Below are 24,023 nucleotides of genomic sequence, written 5' to 3'. Positions count from 1 at the left end.
AGAGTGGCATGATATGATCTCATTCTTCCAACAGCCTTGGAGTAATAGGAGAGCTTGGGATAGTGCAAGGCTGGAGTCACATTGGCCATGAGGCAATGAACCTTCCTTGTCTCAGACTGCATGTCTCTTCCCAGACATGGACACAGCATCTCCAACAGTCAACTCAGCTGCCACATCACTCTCTGCCTTGGGTCATCATCCCCTCTCCCATCACTCATTCTTGATGACAGGAAGCCATGCAAAGTAAACTTCTAGGTTATTGCATCTGTATCCCAGGTCAGAAAAAGGCAATCTTTATCACCACAGTGATGGCTCTTCCCAGAATCAGAACCAGAGGGGTGTATAGGAGATGACAAATGACAATTCTCATTTAGGGTAGACACTTCGGCCAGGTGTTTCATCGGACTCGTTAAAATCTTGTGGCTAGGGCCAGATCTACTCTTTGAGTGTGAGGATTCAAGCTTCCTCATTGCTGAAAGATGTTTAGGCAGGTGTACTAGCTCCATAGGTATCCACTCACTTGGAATATGTAAGTGGAAAGGCGTGAACCTGATTCATTTCCTGATCCAGGGCTGCTCCCCAGCCCACACCCAAATAAAAGCACCACAGGCCAAGCCAGTTCTTGAGAAGTTCGTGGTGAGGGAAGGCCTTCAGAGATCTGAAGCCCAGTGGAGGGAAGCTGTGTCCCACTGAGCCGGCGTTGCAACAGGAGGACTCATTGACGAGGTGAGGCCTACAGTGGAACATGGGTGAGGAGAGAAGACAGAGAAGGGATGGGTTCTGATCAGATAAGAGTACTCTCAGGTGAGTGACAAGGTGGACAAAGGAGGGACTCAATGTGGAGAGAGATGCTAGGGGCTGGGGGCACAAAATGGGGCTTTGGAGGAGATGGGGATGGAGTCATGGGTGGGATGAAATGCAGAGAAATAAATAGGGACACAGGGACTCCGGGACACAGAGGGATCGGGGTGAGGGAGAAGAGATGGAGCAAGGAATGGGAGGCACGAGAGACAGAATGAATGAAAGAGGACAAAGTTACAAGCTGAGGGGGACAGAGCCGTAGGTTTAGGGAGTGTGCTCATAGCAGTTGTGGGCAGACAGAGAGGAGAGGAGGGAAAAGACACATGGGGAGGGAGGAAGGAGACAGTAGGGCAGGAAGATGAGATCAGTTAGAAGAAGCAGGTGTTCAAGGTGAGACTCCTAAGACATTCATGAAGCCACATCAGTACTGGCTGATCCCAGGCCCAGCTGAGAAAGTGAAGGCAAGTGCACATTTGTCCCCTTCACAGAATGCTTGGAAATTAACCCCTGAAATCCCCTTAAATTCAGAGGCAGCCCAGGAAGGTTAGAACTACTTTATCACACCACTGGGCCCCGGGCCCCAAGGAACCTCCTTAGAGAGGCTGTGGCCAGGCCCACCCACACCCCCACACTCTCCTTTCGGGTAGGGCACTTGCCCCTCTCCCAGCTTATACAGTTTTCCTGGCTCCTCTTCAGGAGTGGGGCTCTGGATTCTGGGTCCTCTGAAGCCAATTCCATGGAGACAGAGGTCACCGTAGATGGAGGTAATTTGGGAGTTCCCTGGGAGTCAAACAGCCCAAGTGGCCCATCAAGCCTGTCACAAAGCTTTGCATTTATCAATCTTTACTGAGCAGCCCCTTCCCCAGGGAAACACTATACAGTCTTCTCCCAATTTCTACCTCTTGCTGACACCCCAATGCTTTGCCTCTCATGACAAATCAACTGCAAAAGGGTAAAAAGCTTTCGAGGCTGTTCAGGTTCCTGTTGATGATCCCCATTTTACAAGACTTTCCATGTCGCTTTCTGTCCATCCCACCCTCATACAGCCAGCAGCCCAAACTGGGAAAGAAAAGGGTTCCCAGAATTCTCTGGTGGACCAGTGGTTAGGACTCTGTCCTTTCACTGCCAAGAGTCAAGGTTCCATTCTTGGTCAGGGAACTAAGATCCCATAAGACACGAAAGTGAAAGTGAAGTCACTCAATCGTATCCGACTCTTTGCGATCCCATGGACTGTAGCCTACCAGGCTCCTCTGTCCATGGGATTTCCCAGGCAATAGTACTGGAGTGGATTGCCATTTCCTTCTCCAGGGGATCTTCCCTACCCAGGGATCGAACCCAGGTCTCCCGCATTGTAGACAGACGCTTTACCATCTGAGCCACCAGGGAAGTCCTTAAAGTCCATAAGACACACGGTGCAGTCAAAAGATAAGAAAGGGGAGGGGTTCCAACACCTGAGCACAGGCTGTACTTTCCCAGAGGGTGGTTCTGACTCCCTTGTGACCCTCTGGTGCAGTCCATAGTCTGGACTTAGGTGCACACAGGGCTGGGCCCCCGTCTCCCGCTTCCACCTCCCAGCCTCTCCACATTATCACTGTTTCCCCAGCCCAAGGACACACACATTCTTCATATGTCCTTTCCCACTCCAATTCCCAGTCCTGGGTCTTCTTAAAGTGAGGTCAGACATAGGTAGGTACCTGAGAAAAGAAATACCTGGGTGTCTGTAGTTCCTGATTGGAGAAGACCTAATTACCTAATTAATCTGGGTTGTTCAGTGGTCTCTGGGCTTCAGCTATTTTAGGAGACCCAACCCCTACCACCGGAGAAAGCAATGACAACTCACTCCAGTACTCTTGCCTAGAAAACCCCATGGATGGAGGAGTCTGGTGGGCTGCCATCTATGGGGTCACACAGAGTTGGACACGACTGAAGCGACTTAGCAGCAGCAGCAACCCTTACCACCACCGATCCTTCTTCCCCCTAGAGCAAGCCCCAGTGACCCCACCCTCACATCAGGGATAGCCACTTGTGCCAGCTCTTCTGGTGGCTTATCACAGGGGCATTAATTGTTGACCAGAACGCCTGTGTGAAAGGCAACAGCTGGTAAGAGAGGAGGACAGGGCACCTGAGGGATCTAGGAACGTCAAATCTGCACTCTCCCCCGGAGCCAGATACCTGTCTTCTCCTGAGAAGAGCTAAGCAAGTAAATCATGAACTATGGTTAAGACCCAAGTGCTAAGAATTGTCCCCAACAGATGCAACCTCTAGAGTCATAATATAAACCAGACCTTGAGAAGAACTCCAGGAGAGGTGAGGGTGGAGTTATTATGAAGCAACAGGAAGAAAGGGGTGGAGTGAGGGGGAATCAGGGAAGGTTCCAGAGCAAAGATTTCCTTGGGGAGAGTTTTAAACATAAATAGGCCATTTCCTTCGCGTGTCATCAGTGACAGGAGCTCTGGTGGGTTGTGGAGTTCGGCTATCATGGCGGAAGTAATTCAGGAACGTGTAGAGGATCGACTTCCCGAATTACAACAGCTGGAGCGCACTGGACTCTTCAGTCACGCGGAGATTAAGGCAATCATTAGGAAGGCTTTAGAACTAGACTACAGAATACAGCGAAGAAGTCTTTTAAAGGATGACTTTATCAGATATGTTCAGTATGAAATTAATCTTTTGGATCTGATCGAGAAAAGGAGAGCTCGCGTTGGATATACATTTAAGAAGGATGAGATTGAGGATCCTATAATACATCGGATACAGAGTGTCTTCCGACGTGCATCAATTAAGTGGAAAGATGATGTTCGACGTTGGCTGTCTTTTATAGCCTTTTGTAGGAAGTGGGCTTCCAACGTTCACCTTGGCAAGATATTTTCTTCCTTGTTGGCCTTTCATTCAAACAAGCCAGGTTTGTGGATTTTGGCGGCCAAATGGGAACTGGAAGACCGCTTTTCTTCAGAAAGTGCAAGACAGTTATTTCTTCGGGCTCTGCGCTTTCACCCACGTTGCCCGAAACTTTATGAAGAATACTTTAGGATGGAGCTGATGCATGCTGAAAAATTGAGGAAGGAAAAGCAAGAGTTTGAAAAAGCCAACATGGATGTGGGGAATCTCGAGCATGCTGAAGAAATCCTTACGGGCGAGTTGGCACGGATCATCTATAAGAATTCTACAAGTGTAATTAAAAGTGCAAAATTTCGTGTGTCACTGCTTTCAGTGGCACGGCTGTTCAACTTTGCCAAAGATCTGCAAAGAGAAATTTACAATGACCTTAAGGCTCTGCACGCAGATGACCCTGTCACTTGGGACTATGTGGCCCGGCAAGAATTAGTGATTGAATCACAGCCAGTAGAAGAGCTGCCTACAACCAAACAAGCCAAAGCGAAGGAGGTGGGCTGCCGGGAGGAGAGGAGCTGTGCTGTGTACGAGGAAGCGGTAAAAACTGTGCCCACAGAGGCTATGTGGAAATGTTACATGAACTTCTGCATGGAGAGGTTTACTAAGAAGACAAGCAGTCGCCTCCTCAGAAAGAAGAGTCTGGAAAGAACCATGGTTGCATTCTGGAAGGCACATGAGCTCAAACTTTTACCAGAACTCCAGTACAGGCAGTTGAGCAAGTTGTTGCTGCATCACCAGTTGTTAAAGGAATCCCTGGAGGTGGCAGACGCTGGGGTGAAATTGTTCAAAAAATCAGTGGAGATGTGGCAGGTGAAGCTGGAGGCCCTGATTACGTCAGAGAGCCACGAGATGTTCAAGGGTTTTGAGCAAGCCTTTGAGTACCTGAAACCTCAGATTTGCCTTCCATTGTGGCTTACTTGGGCCCAGTGGAGTGAAGATGCTGGAAAGCAAGAAGAAACTGAAGCAATCTATAAGAGAGATATCTTTGGTCTCCCAGGAGCTGACTCAGTCCCTGTGAAGGAAATGTATCTGAATTGGGCTTATCGAAGTGGTGGTTACAAAAAGGCCAGAGATGTGTTTAAAAGTTTACAGGAAAACCGTCCATTTTCAGTTGATTTTTTCAGGAAGATGATCCAGTTTGAGAAGGAGCAAGAATCCTGTAAGATGGAGAACTTAAGAGAGTATTATGAAAGGGCTTTGAGAGAATTTGGAACTAATGATTCTGATCTCTGGATGGATTACATCAAAGAAGAATTGAACCACCCGCTTGGTAGACCTGAGAACTGGGGACAGATCTATTGGCGAGCCATGAAAATGTTGCAGGGAGAGTCAGTAGAGCAGTTTATGGCTAAACATGCTTTGTATCAAGCCGGCCGTTTTGTGAAAAGAGGAAGAGCACAGTCACCTTTGTGAAATAGTGCTATAAGCCCTCCGGGCAGATTTGTTTTATGCAGTCATCTGCAGTTTGCTGAGATGGTGTCTCGTTTTGAGGCCTGCTTTAATTTTGTTGACGTGTTAATCTTGAATTCCAGAAAAGGGAGCTGCTGTTTAATGGCCAGAAGCCAGTTGTTGAGGCCAGACCTATGAAGATCCCAAATGTTTTTCAGAATACATGGAAACGATGTAACTGATCTTGTTTTACTACACCTTGTCATGCTTGAGTAGCTCTAATCTAGACCTCAGGTTCAGTTAAAATGGAGAGGAAAACACAGTTCTGTTTATTTTCTCCTTATAAAAGTATATGTGGTGTGCATTTAGTGTAAAAGTATGGAGGGGATAGAGTAATGTTGCAATTTTATCATCTGGACTTAAACTCACTCGTATGATTTCCTTTGTTAGAATTGGATTTATACTGTTAGATCATTTATTCATTCGTTCATTGAGTCCCTGTCATGGGCAAGAAAGAAGACAAGCTTTTGGGATGGAAGTGGGGGTTAAAGGAATAGAGCTGATGTCCTGAGTTGGTTGAAGCAGCAGAATAGGATGCTAGGTATTAGGGGGAAAGTTGTCCTTTAAGAAGATTTATAAGAAATTACAAAAGTGTTTTTGTCTCTGGGACTGATCTGGAGAGAAATGTTTGCACTGCAGAGACCCAGTAACAAGGAAAGGCAGGGGTAGGGAGGAGCTTAGAGAAGGGCTTCAGAGGCAAGGATGGAGGGTAGCTTACAGCAGAGATGGGCATTCTTGGAGCAAAAGAAGCAGTTGTTTGAGTTGTATATCCTTCAACGTAACATGATGTTACTGGGAGAAGCATTCAGTACAGTTTTACTTACAATGTTTCACTTAATATTATGTTGTTTTCCATGTTATTTCCATGTTATAAATAGCCTTGAAAACGTGAAATAAATCCATAGCATTCCATTGAAAAAAAAAAGCATAAATAGGATCCACACCTGCAATCAGGGGTAGAGGATAGGCAATTCAGAGAGAAAAAAAGGCCAGAGACATTACACATATGGCTGAGCACTGTGTGCTTAGAAAATTCCAAGTTTCTCTGTGGCACCGGGGATAACACAGAAATAAAATGTAGGCCTTGGGGGACGTCTCTTGACTATCATGCAAAGCATTTCTATTTATTAAAAAAATATATAGACAGTTACCTTGAACTCAAGGATGGACAAGACACAAGCAATGGAAAGAACCTTCCTGCTGGCATCCCATTATACACCTGAGGAGAATGAGGGTCAGGGTAGACCCAAGGTCAGACACTTGTGTCTTGGTGCAGAAGCCAGTGTCAGATCCCCACCTCCCCAGGGCAGAGTTGTCACTACACAGTGTCGCCTGGTGTGCCGTGCATGGGGACCTGACCCTGGGGATGGACCCCCCAAAGGGCTTCAATTTCTCATTGTGAAACAATCCCCTTCTTCCTCTAGCCTTGGATTTCCCCCTTCTACTTCTTCCTGCTGTGCCCTGTGGTGGGAGAAGGCATTGCTGCTCACCCCACCTATTGAGTTAGAGGCCTGGGGACTCATACTGGGTTAACATCAGGGGCACTTATATCAGAGCAGCTAGAGTGAGGAGCAAGGAGGCAGGGTGAGGAGACAGGGCAACCTGTTTAGGAAGAAGGCTGCTAGTCCAAACAGAACCCTTCCCTCTCCTTAAAAGGCATCCCATGCTGGTTCTACCAAGGAAGAAAGGTCTCGAAAAAAGTCATTTGCTTAGAAATTTCTTGAGTCACACATCTTCCATCTTCTGCTTTCTTCCTGGTGTTAATCACTAGGACAGTTCCACGGGTCCAGCACTGCTCTTTTCTCCACAGGTGGGGATATAGTCAAGAGACAAGCCATATGGGTGGGGAAGTCAAGGCAGGCATCTAAGATGAAGAGAGTCAGCCTTAGGGAGTTTAGGAGACAAGTCTCACTTAAGTGGGGTCTTTTAGGGAATCACTAGGCTAAGCTTCTTGACCTACTGGCTGATCTGCTTTGAGGTTTGCATTTAACAGTGTCAATGCCTTCCCTCATTGCAATCTGATCTGGCTTGTGTTCTTGCTTCCTGAATATTAATTTCATTCTCCAGAAAGGCTAATCCTTAATCCCCCTCTGCTTTCTTGGTTCTGCTGCAACTTTTGTCAGTGTGTGTAGATTTATGTATACACAGTTCCTCAATGTGTTCACTCAAAAAGTCTGGTAATAGCAACATCCCAAGAGTGACAAGCATGCTTAGCTTTTAGCCAGAACTTGGCTTTTATTTAAATACTATGTACCATCCTTAAAAGAGCCTTGGAGAAATGGCTCCCTGAAGAAATGGCTGCCTTCAGGGCTGGGATAGAGAGCGCAGAAGAGGAGACTAGAATATCTTTAACCAGAAAGCAAGAAAATACCCAAAGAATGATGGGAACGTCAAAAGGACACAGAAATCAGTTTAAGGGGCTCCCAATGGCCAAATCTGTGACAATTTGAGCATCAAGATAATAATGAAAATAACAGATAACATAAACAACTTAAAAAGTGAGAAACCATGATGCTACACTGATATAATAAATGAATAAGTTGATAGTTTGATAAAGAACAGGGTATTGGCATAGTTTCAAAATAGAGTAAGTCTCCTACATAGGAAGGAGTTCTATTCTGAGAGCATGTTTGTAAGTCCTCTTTTTCATTAGTCCAAAAAAGTTAGCTGAGGGAAGCAACTGACACAGCCTGCAGTGTAGTACTATAGTATAACAGGTTTATAATACTTTTCACACAAATTAATGTAAAAATAAAAAAATTTTAATCTTACAGTATGGTACCTTGAAAAGTAGAGTAGTACAGTACAACAGCTGGCATATAGGGGCTGGCATCGAGTGAACAGACGAGAAGAGTTACTGACAGAGGAGGGAGAGGAGGTGGGAGATGGTTCAGCTGAAAGATTATCAGCAATAGGAGATGGAGGACAGGCTGAATTTCACTCATACGTGACATTGATGGCATAGGTTCTGGTTCCTTGCTGGATTCAATTCTACCTGTTGTTCAGCCATTCAGTCGTGTCCGACTCTTTGCAACCCAATGGAATGCAGCATGCCAGGTTTCCCTGCCCTTCACCATCTCCTGGAGCTTGCTCAAACTCATGTCCATTGAGCTGGTGATGCCATCCAACCATCTTGTCTTCTGTCGTCCCCTTCTCCTCCTGCCTTCAATCTTTCCCAGCATCAGGCTCTTTTCTTGTTTTTTATTTTTTAACTTTACAAACTCTTTTCTAATGAGTTAGCTTTTCGCATCAGGTGGCCAAAGTATTGCAGCTTCAATTCTACCTACCCTCTTGTAAAAATGATCCAGTGATGTCTGGGTAGTAGCCCTTCTACTCTCATTTTAAGTGACACAGAAGCACTGGATTGCACTCTGAACAGTTTCTGCAAGCTTTGTGTGTCTTTCTACGCTCTGGTCCTGTGGCTCAAAAACTAACAGTGTCTCCTCAAGTAAAGAAAATCCCCTTGCCATTTCTTGTGTCGTGAATTTCATCAGTTCTTCAGTTACTTCTTCCTCTTGTGTCCCTTTGTCCTTTCTCTGGGCCTCCAGTTCCATCAGGTCTTCATTAGTAACTTCCTTGTGTTGCACAGAAAGGAGTTCGGTGAAATTGTCCTCTTGTGGATCTAAGTCCAGCTTCTCACTGAGGGTCACTAAGTCACTGAAGACCTCTTTGGACTCTTCATTCACCTTCTCAAACCCATGAATTGTGAACAAACTGTGGGCAAAGGTGCTTCCAAACCCCGTTCTCAGTAACATTGGAACCTCACGCCAAGCAAAATCAAAATGTTTTACGGCCTTGTAGATATTATAGTCCTTCCAAAATTGGCACAAAGTTGTTCATGATTTGTCACTTGCCTTTACTGCCTGATGAAAAATATGACATAAATAATATTTCCTGAAAGTCAGTGTAACTCCCTAGTCTTTAGGTTGGATGAGCAATGTATTCAGTGGCAGATGCACTACTTTGATGTTGAGATGAAAGTCAGCCATGAATGGGGGGTGTCTGGGAGCACTGCTGAGCAGCAAATGAATGTTGAATGGGATATCCTTCTCCAAGCAATATTTCTCTACCTCTAGGATAAAGTGATGGAAAAACCAGTCTTGGAAAATGGTTTGCGTAACCCAGGTTTTGGGGTTACTCTCACATACAACAGAAAGAGTACCCTTGGCTATGTTCTTAAGGGCTCTTGGGTTCTCTGAATGATAAACTAAGAAGGATTCAGCTTCATATCCCTGGGAGCATTGCCACCAAACAACAGAGCTGGGCTATCCTTTGCTGCTTTATACCCTGGCATCAACTTCTCCTCTTTACTGATGTAACTTCATCTGGCATCCTCTTCCAGTATAGTCCCAGCTGTGTGGTTTGTAATGGTTGAAAACTTTCCAAAACTCAATTCTTCAGTTTATATTTAAAAAGTGATAAAAACTAATTAGGATAGGTGCTCCTCTCAAACAGGGTGTTTGCTCAGAAGAGGAAAGTGAGTGTCTGGATGCCTTGTTTGATGCCAGTAGAGGCCCTACATCCTGCTACTTCTCTTTGTTCTCTTAAAAGCCAAAATTCAACTGAGTAAATTTGAAGATTCAATTGGTTTTGTAAAATCATTGATGAAAGGGGTAGCATCTCATCTAGTATACAAGAGAGGTGCTCCGAGGAGCTGGCAGTGGAAGGGTTTTATAGGCAGAAACTGGACGAAGCAAGAAAGTTATTAGTAAAAAAAGAGGAAGGATTGTTTCCATCAAGGTTCCCCTGCTGTTTGATTTCAGAGTTTCCTCATAAGAAGAACTGACTTACATAATACCTGCCTCACATAGTTCTAGTGAGGGTTAAATATATGAGCTTTTCGTAGAATGCAAGGTAACACTGATTATTACAAGTATTATGATGATGTCAAGTGCATTTGTTTTACTGGTAGGTAGCATGTCTTGAGCCAATGCCTAAAGTGCAGGGAGACTGGAAATGTAGAGGTGGGTGAATGACAAGAGAAGGCTGGTAATTTTTAATAAGATAGCAGTGTCCTAGACCCAACACCAGTGAAGGTGGTTGCTGGGGTCTGCGAGACAGCTGGCCTCCTGCTGCTACCTTGCTATGGTCTTTACAGACCGGGACCTGGGGACTGAAGTCGATGAAGAGGGACTCGGGGGACCCAAGTCTCGAGTGAAACAAGGGTGCGTTATTTGTAACAGCATATACTTATATATTTTCATACAAGGAAGCTTTAAGTAGCAAAAATAAAGTTGAGCAAAAACAGAACCAGGTGAATAACAATCGTCACAGGGCCAGAAGACAATCCACATCCTGAGTAATAGGGACATGACTGAATAGTTTACAGTAAAGTACAAGGTCACTGAAGGGAATCCACGCGTGAGCTCTGTCTCCTGACCTCAGTCCTGAGAACTGTGTGCAGCTCTGCTCGTTCCTGTTTTCCAGGAACTGATAAGGAACAGAGGGCCCTTGAGAAACAGCACACAAAGGAAGAAAACAACATATAGGATTCCTTAAAGTTGAATGTCCCCTGACACTACCTGATATTTGAAACCATAGGATCTGAAAGTGATCCTGGTACCCTTGGGTCCACTTTCTATGCAGGCAACATAGCCATTTTGTGAGCGGATACAAGTGAGTGTTGCATTGATGGTGGAGTTAGACAATTTTACAACAAAATATCGGGTGCTCACAGTTACTCGTTTGTGGACAGGTAAAGAAGAAAGGAAACAGAAAGCCCAGGATAAGGGTATTTCTGAAGGTTAATAGCTGCGAGGTTGAGGTCAGGTGCAGGGTGCTAACAGCTGTCACATAACCTTCTCTGGAAGTGCTTTCCCGGTTCTATAAAACCTACTTAGCACCTGTTCATGAGACAAAATTCTGTGGGTAAACAGAAAGTACAGTGGAGCAGCATCCTCCTGGGGGACCCATCTGCTCTGCAGGCTTTTGCAAGGCAGTTCTTGGAGCTGGCCCAAGAAACAACATCTTTGGGATCCAGATCATTGCATGGGAACAATGAAACCTCAATCCTGTCTTGGGCAGGAGTAAGAACCAGGGATGTCAGAAAAAGCCAACTTGGGGACAAAAGGCCACATTTATCAAGTTTTGCCTCCTAGAACAAATCTCTAATCCATTCAAGTGAGTTAATATTTGACCCAGTTGGGCCCAAGGAAGAGGTGAATGACTCTCCATGTTTTGTCCAAGAGTAGTGTCCTTGGTTTGTGTGTCCCTGACAAGACTGAGGATTTTCAGATCTTGTCTCTCCACCCTGTCCATCTGACCACTGTATGATCAGAACTGGGAGGGGCCTCCAGGTTCACTCAGCTGGAACCTGTCTCGGGGAACAAACAGAATCCCTCTGCAGTTGGAAGGAAACTTCTAGATTTTTGTAAGATTCTTCCATCTGGATAATCTATTGTTTTATATATGTTTGTTTGTTTATATGTTATTTCTAGATGTCCATCCATCTCAATGAACCTATTCCCCCACCCTTTTAAAGCCTCTGGGCCCAAGCTCATGAATTCAGAAGAAAATGAATTAGGTTCCAAAGTCTAAAATGAAAACAGATTTCTTTAGGGGATATTATATATGTTGATAAAAGCAAACTAGTGCAGCTGGAAGCAAGCGGAGGTTTAGGAGAGATTCCTAAATTGTGATAAAATCCCCAAAGAAGGAGAGGCAGGGGCTGAAGGGCATCTGGAAGGCCCCACCCCACCCCAGACACAGACAGTGTATGTGGCTTAACAAGGGAAAAACAGAAGTCTATTTTTAGCTCTGTCTTCTTTCTTTCCTTTGTAATATTTATTATTTATTTGGCTGCACTGGGTCTTAGCTGAGGCATGGGAGATCTTCCATCCTTGTTTTTAGCTGCAGCATGGCAGATCTTTTTTTTTTTTTTTTAGTTGCCGCATGTAGGATCTTTAGCTGTAGCATAAGGGATCTACTTTCCTGACCAGGGATGGAAAGCCCCTGCATTGGGAGCTTGGAGTCTTAGCCAGTGGACCATCAGGGAAGTCCTAACACTGTTTTCTTATAATGTGCATGCGTGCGTGCTCAGTCTTATCTCCTTCCCTGCTATTTACTTTCCTTTAGAAAGTTTCGGGGGAATTCCGTGTCAATCCAAGTGTTTAGGACTTTTTGCTTTTCGCTGCCAAGGGTGTGGGTTCATTCCTTTGTCAGGGAACTAAGATCCCACAAATCATACAGTGCAAACAAAAAAAGGAAGAGAAAGTTCTTGGATGCTCTTTGAAAATAAAGTAAGTGGAGCACATCCAAAGTTCAAAGGAAGGTACACTGGCTGTAGTTACTCATAATCCAATGTCAAGGTAATTTTTTGGTGCATAAATTTTTATGGATCTGTTGAGTACAAAATATTGCCTGTGGGGAAAGGAAGAGAATGTTAATTTTTATAAAGACCAAGGGATTGGTTTGAGACACAGGACAAAGTTAGTCTAAAGAACATTTGGAACAAATTCCACTGACAATTAAGTGCTTGGATCTAGAAGGACCTGATGATTGTGTGCTTGGGTGAAGAAGGATCTGTCTAAATGAGTCTGACAATCCTTGACCAAATGTGAGGCCCTGCACTTTTGGCCTACGCAGATTCTGTACCATAAATATTCTGTCCTTATTTGTTTTTTTTCCCACAAATATTCTGTCTCTTATTTGTTTTTTTCCAATTCCATTTTACCTTTCTTTTTGGGAAATTTAGAATCGCAAACACGAGTGTGGAAGGTGTGAGTGGGGGAGCAGATGTTAAATAAAGGTGGCCATGGTGTGTGTTTGCTAGGGTTTGGTTTCTGGATATCTCAGGGAGTCATGATTAGAGCACATGCATGCTAAGTCACTTTAGTCATGTCAGACTCTTTGCAACCCCATGGACTGTAGCCCCTCCGGCTTTTCTGCCCATGCGATTCTCAGGCAAGAATACTGGAATGGGTTGCCTTGCCCTCCTCCAAGGGATCGTCCCAACCCAGGAATCTAACCTCACTCTCCTGAGGCTACTACATTGCAGGCAGATTCTTTACCACTGAGCCACTGGGGAAGCCCCCAAGATTGCAATAAGCCTAAGCAAAATTTAGCTGAGTTGTTACAGGATGAATGTGCAAATTTTGTACATCAGAAATAAAGATATTCCTTTACCTCCCCAGACTGGAACATGAGGACCTTCAACCTCCTAACAAACAAGTACCTTTTTAGGGAGCCAACCCTGAGGTAGGGTCAGCGTCTTAACTAGAGGTGAAGAGGGCTGGGCTTACACACTGAGCCTTAAAGGATGATGCACACCAGTGAGACTGGGCTCAGATCACCCTGACATCTCTTTCTTTCAGCTGGTGCCTTGTGACACCAACTAAATCTATACAAACTTATCTTTACAATTCCATGCTCACTGGACTTTTGCTAGTGCAATTAGAATGGCTCCCTTTTGCTTAATGAGAGCCACGGAATTTCAAACTTTTATAGCTAGCAACTCTCATTTCATAGATAAGTTTATACCTGGAGAGGAAAATGACATCACTCACTAAAACATTTATTACTGAGGGTCTGCTGTGAGGCAGGCAGTATGATTCAAGTTGAATAATATATGTCTAAAGCATAGAGTGTTTGGACAGAGACTGTTGCTGAGCCTGCCAGCTCACACCCCTTTCTGTCATCAACGATATCCCCTGTACAATACTGACTCCTACAAGGACCCACCGTTTCCTCTAAGAGAGGGAAACAACATTTCTATCCATCGTTGCCACCTAATGACTCTTTTGGGTACAACCAGCTCAGGTTCTACTAGATTTTTGAACTCTGGGATTCCAGCCTCTGTTCACAGTGTGACCATTAAGGATACTTCCACCCTTGACAGCCTGCCATTCTACAACTGCTTTTGATGTTAAAAGGCAATATTTTGTCCATTGCAGAGCAAGAGACTTAACTGATTACAATTCAAGAAAAGTGTCTTCCTATATACTAGGAAGAAAATATGCACCCAGGAGACTGAAAATACCATGTAAATGTAAAGAGCTCAGTGCATGGGGAGCATGGCAGCCCAGCGGCTGTGGCGGAGCAGTGGCCCCGTAGGACAGCTTGTTGCTCTTTTAGGTGTGACTCTCCCAGTCGTCTACCACTTTCTTGCTAACCTCCCCAAATTATTTTTGCTGATTCTATTACAAATGATACTCTTATGTGCTTAATGGAAACCTTTTCAGGGACTATTTCAATATTGAGGAATGACCAAAGAATTTCTTGGTGTATAATCTGGTAATTCTTTGGCAATATACCAAATTTGTCTATAGCATGATAAACAGATAAATATCAATGCCAGATGCTGATTAGAAAGGGAGATCATTTCACTCAGCCTGTCACATGGCTTCCCATGTAAACTGCAGAACCCCAAATGCTCTTATATTTCTAGAGTCACAATTGTACTCCCAGGACTGTTTAGCATCATGACAGGCTTAGTGCTACAACCGGTGGCCTCTTTAAGAGCTACAAAAATATTTAATATGAAAATATGTTTACTGACTTACACACAAGAAAAGCACAATATAAAAACAATAATTTAATGTCTATGACACTATACCATTTATCTTTCAATTTAGGATTCATAAAGATTATAGTCAGAGAAGGCAATAGCACCCCACTCCAGTACTTTTGCCTGGAAAATCCCATGGACAGAGGAGCCTGGTAGGCTGCAGTCCATGGGGTCGCTAAGAGTCGGACACGACTGAGCGACTTCACTTTCATGTTTCACTTTCATGCACTGGAGAAGGAAATGGCAACCCACTCCAGTGTTCTTGCCTGGAGAGTCCCAGGGACGGGGGAGTCTGGTGGGCTGCCGTCTATGGGGTCCCACAGAGTCGGACACGACTGAAGCGACTTAGCATAGCATAGCATAGCAAAGATTATAGTATATCTAAGAATAAATTTAAGGTCAAACTTTCATCCCATTATAAGAATTTTGCTGCATGTGTGATTGCCAAAAAATCATGAAAAAGTGAAAGCAAAAGTTGCACAGTCGTGTCCAACTCTTTGAGACCCCATAAACTGTAGCCCGCCAATATCCTCTGTCCATGGGATTCTCCAGGCAAGAACACCAGAATGGGTTGCCATTTCCTTCTCCAGGGGATCTTCCCAACCCAGGGATCAAACCCGGGTCTCCTACATTGCAGGCAGATCCTTTACTAACTGAACCACTAGGGAAGTCTACTTCTTGGGGAATTAGGTCTGTTTACTGTCACCTCAGGGTGAAACTGCTCTCACTACTCTTCTCACAGTCAACTGATGGATTGACTTGTTCGGGAATGCTGTCTTCACCAGTCCTCTCTGATAACCCTTCCCTGGGCTCAAGGTTTCCTGAAAGTCCTTCTTCTTAGCTCTCAGAGTATATCTTACTGTCTCTTTGCAGTAAATTGGCACTCCCGTCCTTTCCCCATGGATTAGCGAGGCACTGGATGTGTCTTAATGGTCTTTGTGTTCTGGGACCCAGCACAGTGCCTGGTACCCAATAGGGGCTTATGTAGTGCTTGTTATTAAATTAGTTAATAAATGAATTAAAGAATGTGAGTGGATTTTGAATTGCAACAACTGATAGAAAGGTAAATTCTCAGTGATCCTCCAGGATAGGAAACAGCGGTTGTACTTGGAAGTTGTATGTATTCAGGAAACATTTTTATAGATGTTCCAAAGGAATCAATTGAGAAGACATATGAGACGACTGAGGAAAGGAAAAGAAAAAAATATATCTAGTGACAGAGGATACCTGATTCATGACGTCCTGCCAGAGAGAAAAATCCTTGTCCTTTTAGCCTAATTTGGCAATTCTCTTCTGTGCCTTTATTACATCTCCTTTTGCCCTTGGCAGGAGCCTTTGTTGGAAAAGATGGTGATGGGCCTGAGCCCCCTGTTTTTGGTCTTCATGCTGGGACTGGGTCTGACACCACTGACCCTGGCTGAGGATGACCGCAGATACCGACACTTCCTGATTCAGCACTATGATCGTAGTCCAAAGGGCCGGGATAACAAATACTGTGAAACGATGATGGAGAAACGACACCTGACCAAACCCTGCAAAAGCATCAACACCTTTGTTCATGGCAACAAGAATGACATCAAGGACATCTGTAAAGATAAGAATGGAAAACCTTACGGAGGCAATCTCCGAATAAGCAAGTCTCCCTTCCAGGTCACCATTTGCAAGCATAAAGGAGGGTCCACCCGGCCTCCATGCCATTACAAAGCCACCAAAGACTACAGAGTCATCGTTATCGGCTGTGAAAAGGGCTGGCCCGTCCACTTTGATGAGTCCTTTGTCCCTCCACACAAGTAGTCCAGAGCTGGTTCTGCTCTTCCTTCGTAGCATTTCCCCCTTTACACCGTGGCAACATTCATTGCTAGGAATCCAGAAAATGAGCTGCTGACCTTTTCTTTTCTGCTTTAGAATATACTTCATTAATAAAAATGTCTCTGAGTCTTCTCACTGATTCTTGGTCTATTGATCTTTCTCCATTTTCCCTGTTCAATTGAAAGGGCTGGATGGGAAAACAATGCCTTTTTCCTTGTCAATCAGCTCCTGATCAGGCATTCAAGGAGTGGACGTTACTTTTCACTGAAGGTAAAATGTTAAATTCATCTTACAGAGATTGTTGGGAAAATTCCAAGGCTTAAAGCCCCTAAGCAGAATTTTTAGGAGGAGCAAATTGTTTTTGCTGTCACCTAATAAGCCAATATTACTTTTACAAATGTTAAGCCTTAGGAAGAAGAGTTTAGTACTAAATACCAACAGATAAATTACACTTTCTTTCCCTCTTTCTCTCTCTCACACATATACACAAACACACCCACCCACACATTGGTAATCCTGCATAAATAACAAAACCCATTCAGGGTAGCCACCTCTTACCTTAAGTAGAAAATAATTTGATATTGTTTTGATTGGAACACTCGGATATTCTCATGATTATTTTATATAAAGATAAAAGACTGATTACTACATTATTTTCTCTTTAATATTTTATTAACTGTTGTCTAGTAACTCTGAGGTCTTGGGAAGGTCATACAAAGATTTCAAGCTTTTCCTTTGTTCTTCAACTTGATATGTTTTCAAATAAATACAAGCTTAAGTTAACAGACAGTCTCTGTAAAATATGCTAGTTAATCCCTGAGTTCAGTGTTACCTAATTTCATCAACAGATGCCTGGATATCTTACTTAGAAAGTAGTTAATAAACTACAGTTATGCATCACTAGTTCTGCCATTTTATGAATGACTATCATGGTCAGAGTATTCCCCATGGTGGCCTCCCCTGCTGCCTACATGCCCTGAAATAGACCAAAAGCCCTGGTTCCTCAATACTTGGGTTATACGCCTGTGGTATATACGCCTTGGTGCCACACAGAGCCCAGCCTCACTGAAAGTATTCAATTTATGGAGGAAGGGATGGAGGAGTAGGTTACTGGTTCATCTATTTCAAAATAGAAAACATTATCATTTCTTTCCAAAGTAGGAAGAAGAATTTTCCAAACCTTGTTATTGGAAAATTTGTCTTACTATAAAAATCAAAAAATCCTTAAGAAGCAAGATATTAACAATGTTTGATAGACTATCTGAATTTTTTTTTTTTTCTGGTTTTCCAATCAGGGGTGAAAGTGAAGTCGCTCAGTCGTGTCTGACTCTTTGCAACCCCGTGGACTGTAGCCCACCAGGCTTCTCCTCTGTCCATGGGATTTTCCAGGCAAGAATACTGGAATTGGTTGTCATTTCCTACTACAAGGGATCATCCCAACCCAGGGATCAAACCCATATCTCTTGGATCGAACTCAGGTCTCCCACACTGCAGGCCAACTCTTTACCATCTGAGCCACCAGGGAATCCCAATCAGTGGTCATGTGTATTAACTGTTTAGTCACATCTGACTCTTTGCCACCCTATGGACTGTAGCTGGCCAGACTCCTCTCTTCATGGGATTTTCCAGGCAAGAATATTGGAAAGTGATAGTCACTCAGTCATGCCCGACTCTGTGACCCCATGGACTGCAGCCCACCAGGTTCCTCTGTCCATGGGATTTTCCAGGCAAGAATACTGGAATGGGTTGCTATTTCCTACTACAGGGGATCATCTCAATCCAGGGATCAAACACACATCTCTTGCCTCTCCTGCATTGGCAGGAGGATTCTTTACCATTAGTGGCACCTGAGAAGCCTGCAATTCAGTGTAGTTGTTATTTTATCAGATTGAAGGGAACAGAGGAAGCCAAGAGAAATGGAAATCCTAAAAATGATCATTGCTGACACCTACTGGACACTTAGGCTAGGCATTGTGATAAGCACTTTACACTGATTTTATCGTTTCTTCTTTACAACATTCCTTTAAGGAGAAGGACCCTATGGACCTTGCCCCCACACCACGTCCTCTGCCTGCCTTTCGTCTGTGGAAAACTTTAGTCAAAGAATAAGTTTAATGAGAGAAATGAGAAACGTGGAAACAAAGGGAAACAGTCAAAGGAGACTAAATAATAGTGTAGTCAAGGAGCCTTATTTCTTTCTCAAGGGCTATAGATAATATTCTGAGCCATAGCCCGTGAACTGTCTTACAGATACTAAAACACCAGGTGGAGAAGTTAACATCATGATGACCAGACTGTTCCAAGGACATGAGCTACCACAATTCCGAGAACTGGCCACAAAGAAACAGGAACAAATGGATGCTGGAACTGAAGACTAGCTGGATCTAAAACAACCAACATGTCGCTAGTCAAACCACTGATGACCAATCTGAAGATGACTGTCAGAGATGACTATGCTGTTTCTGCATGTAGTCCCCCACCCCTACTTGTGTCTGTAAAAGCTCTTGTCCCACTGGTTGCAGGGGTAGGGGGAGCCGGCCTTTGGATGGATGTCCACCACCCTCCCCCCACAGTTGCAGGCATCTGAAATAAAGCAAACTTTCCTTTCCACCAATCTGGCCTGCTTATTGCCTCTTAAGTGGTGAGCAGCTGGACTCCGCACACTCTTTCGGTAACATTGAAGTGAAAGTGAAAGTCGCTTAGTCGTGTCCAACTCTTTGCGACCCCATGGACTATACAGTCCATGGAATTCTCTAGGCCAGAATAGTGGAGTGGGTAGCCTTTGCAACCCCATGGACTTATACAGTCCATGGAATTCTCTAAGCCAGAATGGCTTAGAGAGTGGGTAGCTTTTCTCCAGGGGATCTTCCCAACCCAGGGATCGAATCCAGGTCTCCCGCATTGCAGGCAGATTCTTTACCAGCAGAGCCACAAGGGAGGCCTGGTAGCATTTTCATTACGCCTATTCTACTTCTGAGGAATATACTGAGAGAAGTTATTTCTCCAAGATCATACAGTTAGTGTGGTAAACTAGGTCTTTCAGATCACCGTATCAAAAGAAGTTCTTACTGAGATTAAACATGTCAGCAGAGCAAGCCGTTGGTGCAAGCTCTAACCTAAAAGTATGTGTTGTGGGGATTTGGGGATCATTTAATTTTCTGTTGTAGGCAGAAGCTTGAGAGGCACCCATGGATGTCTACATTGAACTCTGTTCATAGTATTTTTCCTTGTCTTACTAAATCAGTTGGTTGCTGTGACTGAGGCCATCCATGCTCTTGTTTGAAAAGTAAAATCTTCTCTGTAGCTAGTCGTGTTGCTAAACCATGTTGTTGGTCACAAAGAAGCAGAATGAGAGAAAGGAGACAGAATTGTGCACACTTAGTTTTGGGACAGACAACGCAAAGTACATTGTGGTGATGAAGCTCTTACCCAAGTGCTAAGTGTATCTTCAGAAGTTGCATCCAGTGGTCCTGGGGTGAGGAGTAAATCGAGCATCATTTCTTCCTGCCACCCTGCTTCCCACAACTCCTTCACTTCCCTCTCCTCCTAACTCCGTATCACGTATCTGCAGCAGCAGACACAGCAATGTGACACAGAGCTTTGGGTCTTTCTGTGCACAGGCAAAACGTGGTTGTGAATGGAGAAGGTGGCATTTAAACGAATGATAGTTATGTTTAATCCTGATCATTATTGTTAAGGATAGGCTGTAGGTGGAATAAGATGCAAATCCCTCATCAGCGTTATAATCACACACAGTGTGATCCACCATCATGAAGCAGCATCTTTGAAAACAAAGGACAGTAGTAACCGTACGTATCAAATTAGGAACTCAGCTGGGCCTAAACCTTAGACTGGATGTGTAGAAAAAGGCCCTGTCTGTTGCTCCAAAAATTCTCCTTGCTGCTTTGGGTTGCTCACTTCCTATTGAACCTGGGATGATTTTTCTTGCCCCTTGGTCTTCTCTAGGCATCTCCAAGGCAGTGATGGCTCTCCAGAGGACCCAGGCCTTTCTTCTGCTCTTGCTGCTGACCCTGCTGGGGCTAGGGCTGGTACAGCCCTCCTATGGCCAGGATCGCATGTACCAACGATTCCTAAGGCAACACGTGGACCCTGATGAGACAGGAGGCAATGACAGCTACTGCAACTTGATGATGCAAAGACGAAAGATGACTTCACATCAGTGCAAGTGCTTCAACACTTTCATTCATGAAGATCTTTGGAACATCCGTAGTATCTGCAGCACCACCAACATTCAGTGCAAAAATGGCCGGATGAACTGCCATGAGGGTGTAGTGAGGGTCACAGACTGCAGGGAGACAGGAAGCTCCAGGGCTCCCAACTGCAGATACCGGGCCAAGGCCCCACCACAAGTCAGCCTTTGAGGTTTGACTCCTTTGCTCCAGGCTATTCTCAGAGTAAACCCACGTGTTCCAGATGAAAAGATGCAGGACTGGTTCTTTTAGTAAGGCTGTCTTATCCCCTCCCCGCAACTACTGCCAATCAGTTGAAGGGCTGTACCTCCCACTGACTGCTATTCCTTCTGTCCTTCCTTCACGGCTGCAGACTTCTTGGCTCTAAGGAAAGGGGAAAGACACACACTCTCTGCTCTGCACATCCATAAACTGATCCCCAATACGACCAGTGACAGGAGTGTTGGATCTAAATAGGGTGAGTTATGGTTAGAAGGGCTGGTGCTGAGGTTGCTTAGAGGGAAAGGCCCAGGAATGCTGGAACAGGAAATTAAGATGGTGGGATTAAGAATAGACAGTGGTCCAACTCGTGAGAACTAATGACCTGGATTCAATCTCACTGATAGTTTTTATAGCCTCTCCCCACTCTTCCTAAGCGTAATATCACCATCCCTTGGTATCCATGGGGTATTGGTCCAGGATCCTCCATGCCCAGGATACCAAATTGCAAGCATGCTCAAGTACTTTGTATAAAATGGCACAGTGTTTGCATCTAAACTGCATACTTATCTCTACATCATTTTTATACCTAAACAAGGTAAATTTTATGTAAATAGCTGTAAATACAATGTAAATGCTATGAAAATAGTTGACAGCACAAAGCAAATTCAAGTGTTACTTTTTAGAATTTTCTGGGGAAAAAATTTTTGGGGGGAGGTTATTTTTAATCAGTGTCTGTGGTTGGTGGAATCCCTGGGTGCAGAGCAGGTGGATTCAGAGGGCCAACTGTACCCTGAAGTACTTTGAATCCTGGTCTTCTCATCTTGTTTAGGCCTTTTGAGCCAGGGATATCTTCACAAAAGAGAAGATACCTACCCCTTGTGCTATATTTGGCATAGTACTTGACATTCTCAGAAATGCTCTCAATAAATGTATCTCATTAGACTCTCACAGGTCTGAGGGATGGATTATTAGGCCCGTTTTTGAGGCATCATGTTCAGAGAGTTGAGAATTAGAATAGAGATTCCACAGCATCAGGCATACTCCTCATGGTAAATGAGGACAGAGAGCTAGTTTAAAGGGGAGACTTTTTCAAGCAACTCTCTGGCCTAATTTGAATAGAATAGCTCTTGTGATGGCAGCTTCAATCTTGATATTTGATTGATCAAAACAATATTTCAAAACTGGAGCTCCTTATGATAACATTCTTAATGACAAATCAATATCAATTATAATGACAATAATTAGGGAAATGGCTTCTGAGAAGGGGTGTGTGTAGTCAGAAGTGAAAACATGTTTCACAGGCTTTGGGGAAGTGTCATAAGGAAGACAAGATCCTGGAAAGCACCATCTTGCAGAATCAATATAGTTGCAGCCTAGGATTTCAAGGAACCAAAGTCTCCTGCTTGGAAAATATTCTCCAAGTCTCTATTCATATTCTGCATCCCTTTTAAAGGGACGTGTATGCTCAGTTGCTTCAGTCATGTCTGAGTCTCTGTGACCCCATGGACTGTAGCCCACCAGGCTATTCTGTCCAGGAATCTCCAGGTAAGAATACTGGAGTGGGTTGCTGTGCCCTCCTCCAGGGGATCTTCCTGATCCAGGAATCAAATCTTGGTCTGTGTCTTCTGCACTGAAGGTAGATTCTTAACCGCCGAGCCACCAGGGAAGCCCCTTTAGAGGGACAATCCTTTGCAATTCACAAACATAAAGCTTAAAGTCCCATTTTCTTTAAGATACACACTCTTTTGAGAATTGATGTGGATGCAAAACAGCTAGCTAGAGCAAGACTGACTCCTCAGTTCAGATGGAAGAGAGGGCAGACAGGAGGTATTTGGAGTTGCTGAAATAAACTTCAATTTTTTTACAACTTTGCTCTTGTCTCAGACAGGCTATAGCATATTTTCATTTCTTATAAACTTTATTATCTAATGAGACTTATCTTCCAGCCTGGAAACCAAGTGGTAAAATTGGGTCCAGGTGCCTACACTGACAGAGAAAGGAATATTAAGGTGGAGCTCAGCTCTTAGGGCAGTGTTGAGATAATGCTTTCCTCTCTCTTCCATGTGGATCCACAGGTGGTCCTGGTGACTGAAATGGCATCCACTCTAAAGGCCCTAGGCTCTCTGTTGGCTCTGCTGTTACCTCTATGTGGGCTCCTTGTACACAGCCAGAACCTTTCCTGGAGGGAATTTATGAAACAGCACCACCTGAGCACAAATTGGGAATTCAGCAAGTACAAATGCAATGATCTGATGAGGGAAAGAGGCATTCCAAAAGACACGAACTATCACATCTTCATCTATACCTTATGGCACAAAATTGAGCGTATATGCCTGAGGAACTGGAGAGACCCCTACAGAAATGTATATATATGGGCCCCATATCCCTTCAAGACACTCAAGTGCATCCGGAAGAACAGCAAAAGCAATTACAAAGATTACAAGAGCTACAGCTACATTGAATTCCATTGCAGCAGGAATGGGTTTGTTGATGTTGTAGAGGACATGCGGTTATTAGAGGTTATCAGCAACTAGAAAGTCCACCCACAGCCACAGCTTTCAGTGTTCAGTGCTCCCAAGTGGTGGCCCTGCCTACATCAAGAGCCCTTACGTTTATGGGCCAAAGGTTTCCAACCACTTAGAGTTGTTTCACGTGGTTTCTTGCTCTCATAACTTTGCCTGTGTTGTTTCTCTGCCTGAAATGCCTTTCTGCTCTCATTTATCTGATTTCCTTCTACATGTTTATTTCGGTTTGTTTTGTTTTTTAAAGATTCAGCACATATGGCATCTTTCTGACTAATCTGGGAAATTTTCTGATATTGATTCTCCTTATACCTTTGCAAGCTGAATGATCTTTCCATCCCTAAATAAATTATATCATTTCAATGCATGTGAAATTTATTTATGTGTGCAGAGTATGTGTTGTGTGATTAATACAGGTGTTCTAAGTGTATGTTATATAGCTTTTGCTTGAATGTGATTTGTGTTTTATGTAGGTGTGTATAATATGTATGTGTCTAAAGCATATACTAGTTTTTGTGTGTGTGATGAAAGTATAACTGTTTATGTGCTAAGCTGGGGAAATTTTTTAAGCATGGATGGTGGGGACATGCTGAGACCCACCCAGATTGGTTGACGTGACCAGAGCTGATTAGA

The 24,023-nt window shown here is 44.0% G+C and overlaps 3 protein-coding genes and 1 long non-coding RNA gene across 5 annotated transcripts; all 4 read left to right on the top strand.

Moving 5' to 3' along the window:
* The first annotated feature begins 640 nt into the window (after window positions 1-640).
* LOC133255952 (angiogenin-1-like) lies at window positions 641-16,595 on the top strand. Of its 2 annotated transcripts, none has more exons than XM_061430601.1 (2): window positions 641-726; window positions 15,977-16,595. In XM_061430601.1, the coding sequence occupies exon 2, from the start codon at window positions 15,995-15,997 to the stop codon at window positions 16,439-16,441; it is 447 nt and encodes a 148-aa protein (XP_061286585.1). In that variant the 5' UTR covers window positions 641-726; window positions 15,977-15,994; the 3' UTR covers window positions 16,442-16,595. The 2 variants fall into 2 exon arrangements, with proteins under 2 accessions (XP_061286585.1, XP_061286586.1); XM_061430602.1 differs by lacking the exon at window positions 641-726 and adding an exon at window positions 11,436-11,512.
* On the top strand, window positions 3,207-6,067 carry LOC133255951 (U3 small nucleolar RNA-associated protein 6 homolog). Its single transcript, XM_061430600.1, has one exon. It carries the CDS (start codon window positions 3,280-3,282, stop codon window positions 5,104-5,106), a length of 1,827 nt encoding a protein of 608 aa, XP_061286584.1. The 5' UTR covers window positions 3,207-3,279; the 3' UTR covers window positions 5,107-6,067.
* A 3,844-nt stretch (window positions 16,596-20,439) lies between the features above and the next one.
* Window positions 20,440-20,838, top strand: LOC133255183 (ribonuclease 4-like). The gene has a single exon (XM_061429734.1). The coding sequence runs from the start codon at window positions 20,440-20,442 to the stop codon at window positions 20,836-20,838; it is 399 nt and encodes a 132-aa protein (XP_061285718.1).
* Window positions 20,839-20,944: 106 nt separating this feature from the next.
* LOC133255950 (uncharacterized) lies at window positions 20,945-23,753 on the top strand. Its single transcript, XR_009739066.1, has 2 exons — window positions 20,945-21,124; window positions 22,944-23,753. It is a non-coding gene; the product is annotated as an uncharacterized LOC133255950 (long non-coding RNA).
* The last annotated feature ends 270 nt before the right edge of the window (window positions 23,754-24,023 follow it).

Source organism: Bos javanicus, chromosome 10 (genome assembly GCF_032452875.1).
Source record: "Bos javanicus breed banteng chromosome 10, ARS-OSU_banteng_1.0, whole genome shotgun sequence".
Lineage (NCBI taxonomy): Eukaryota > Metazoa > Chordata > Mammalia > Artiodactyla > Bovidae > Bos > Bos javanicus.
This window is presented reverse-complemented; position numbering and strand designations above follow the sequence as displayed.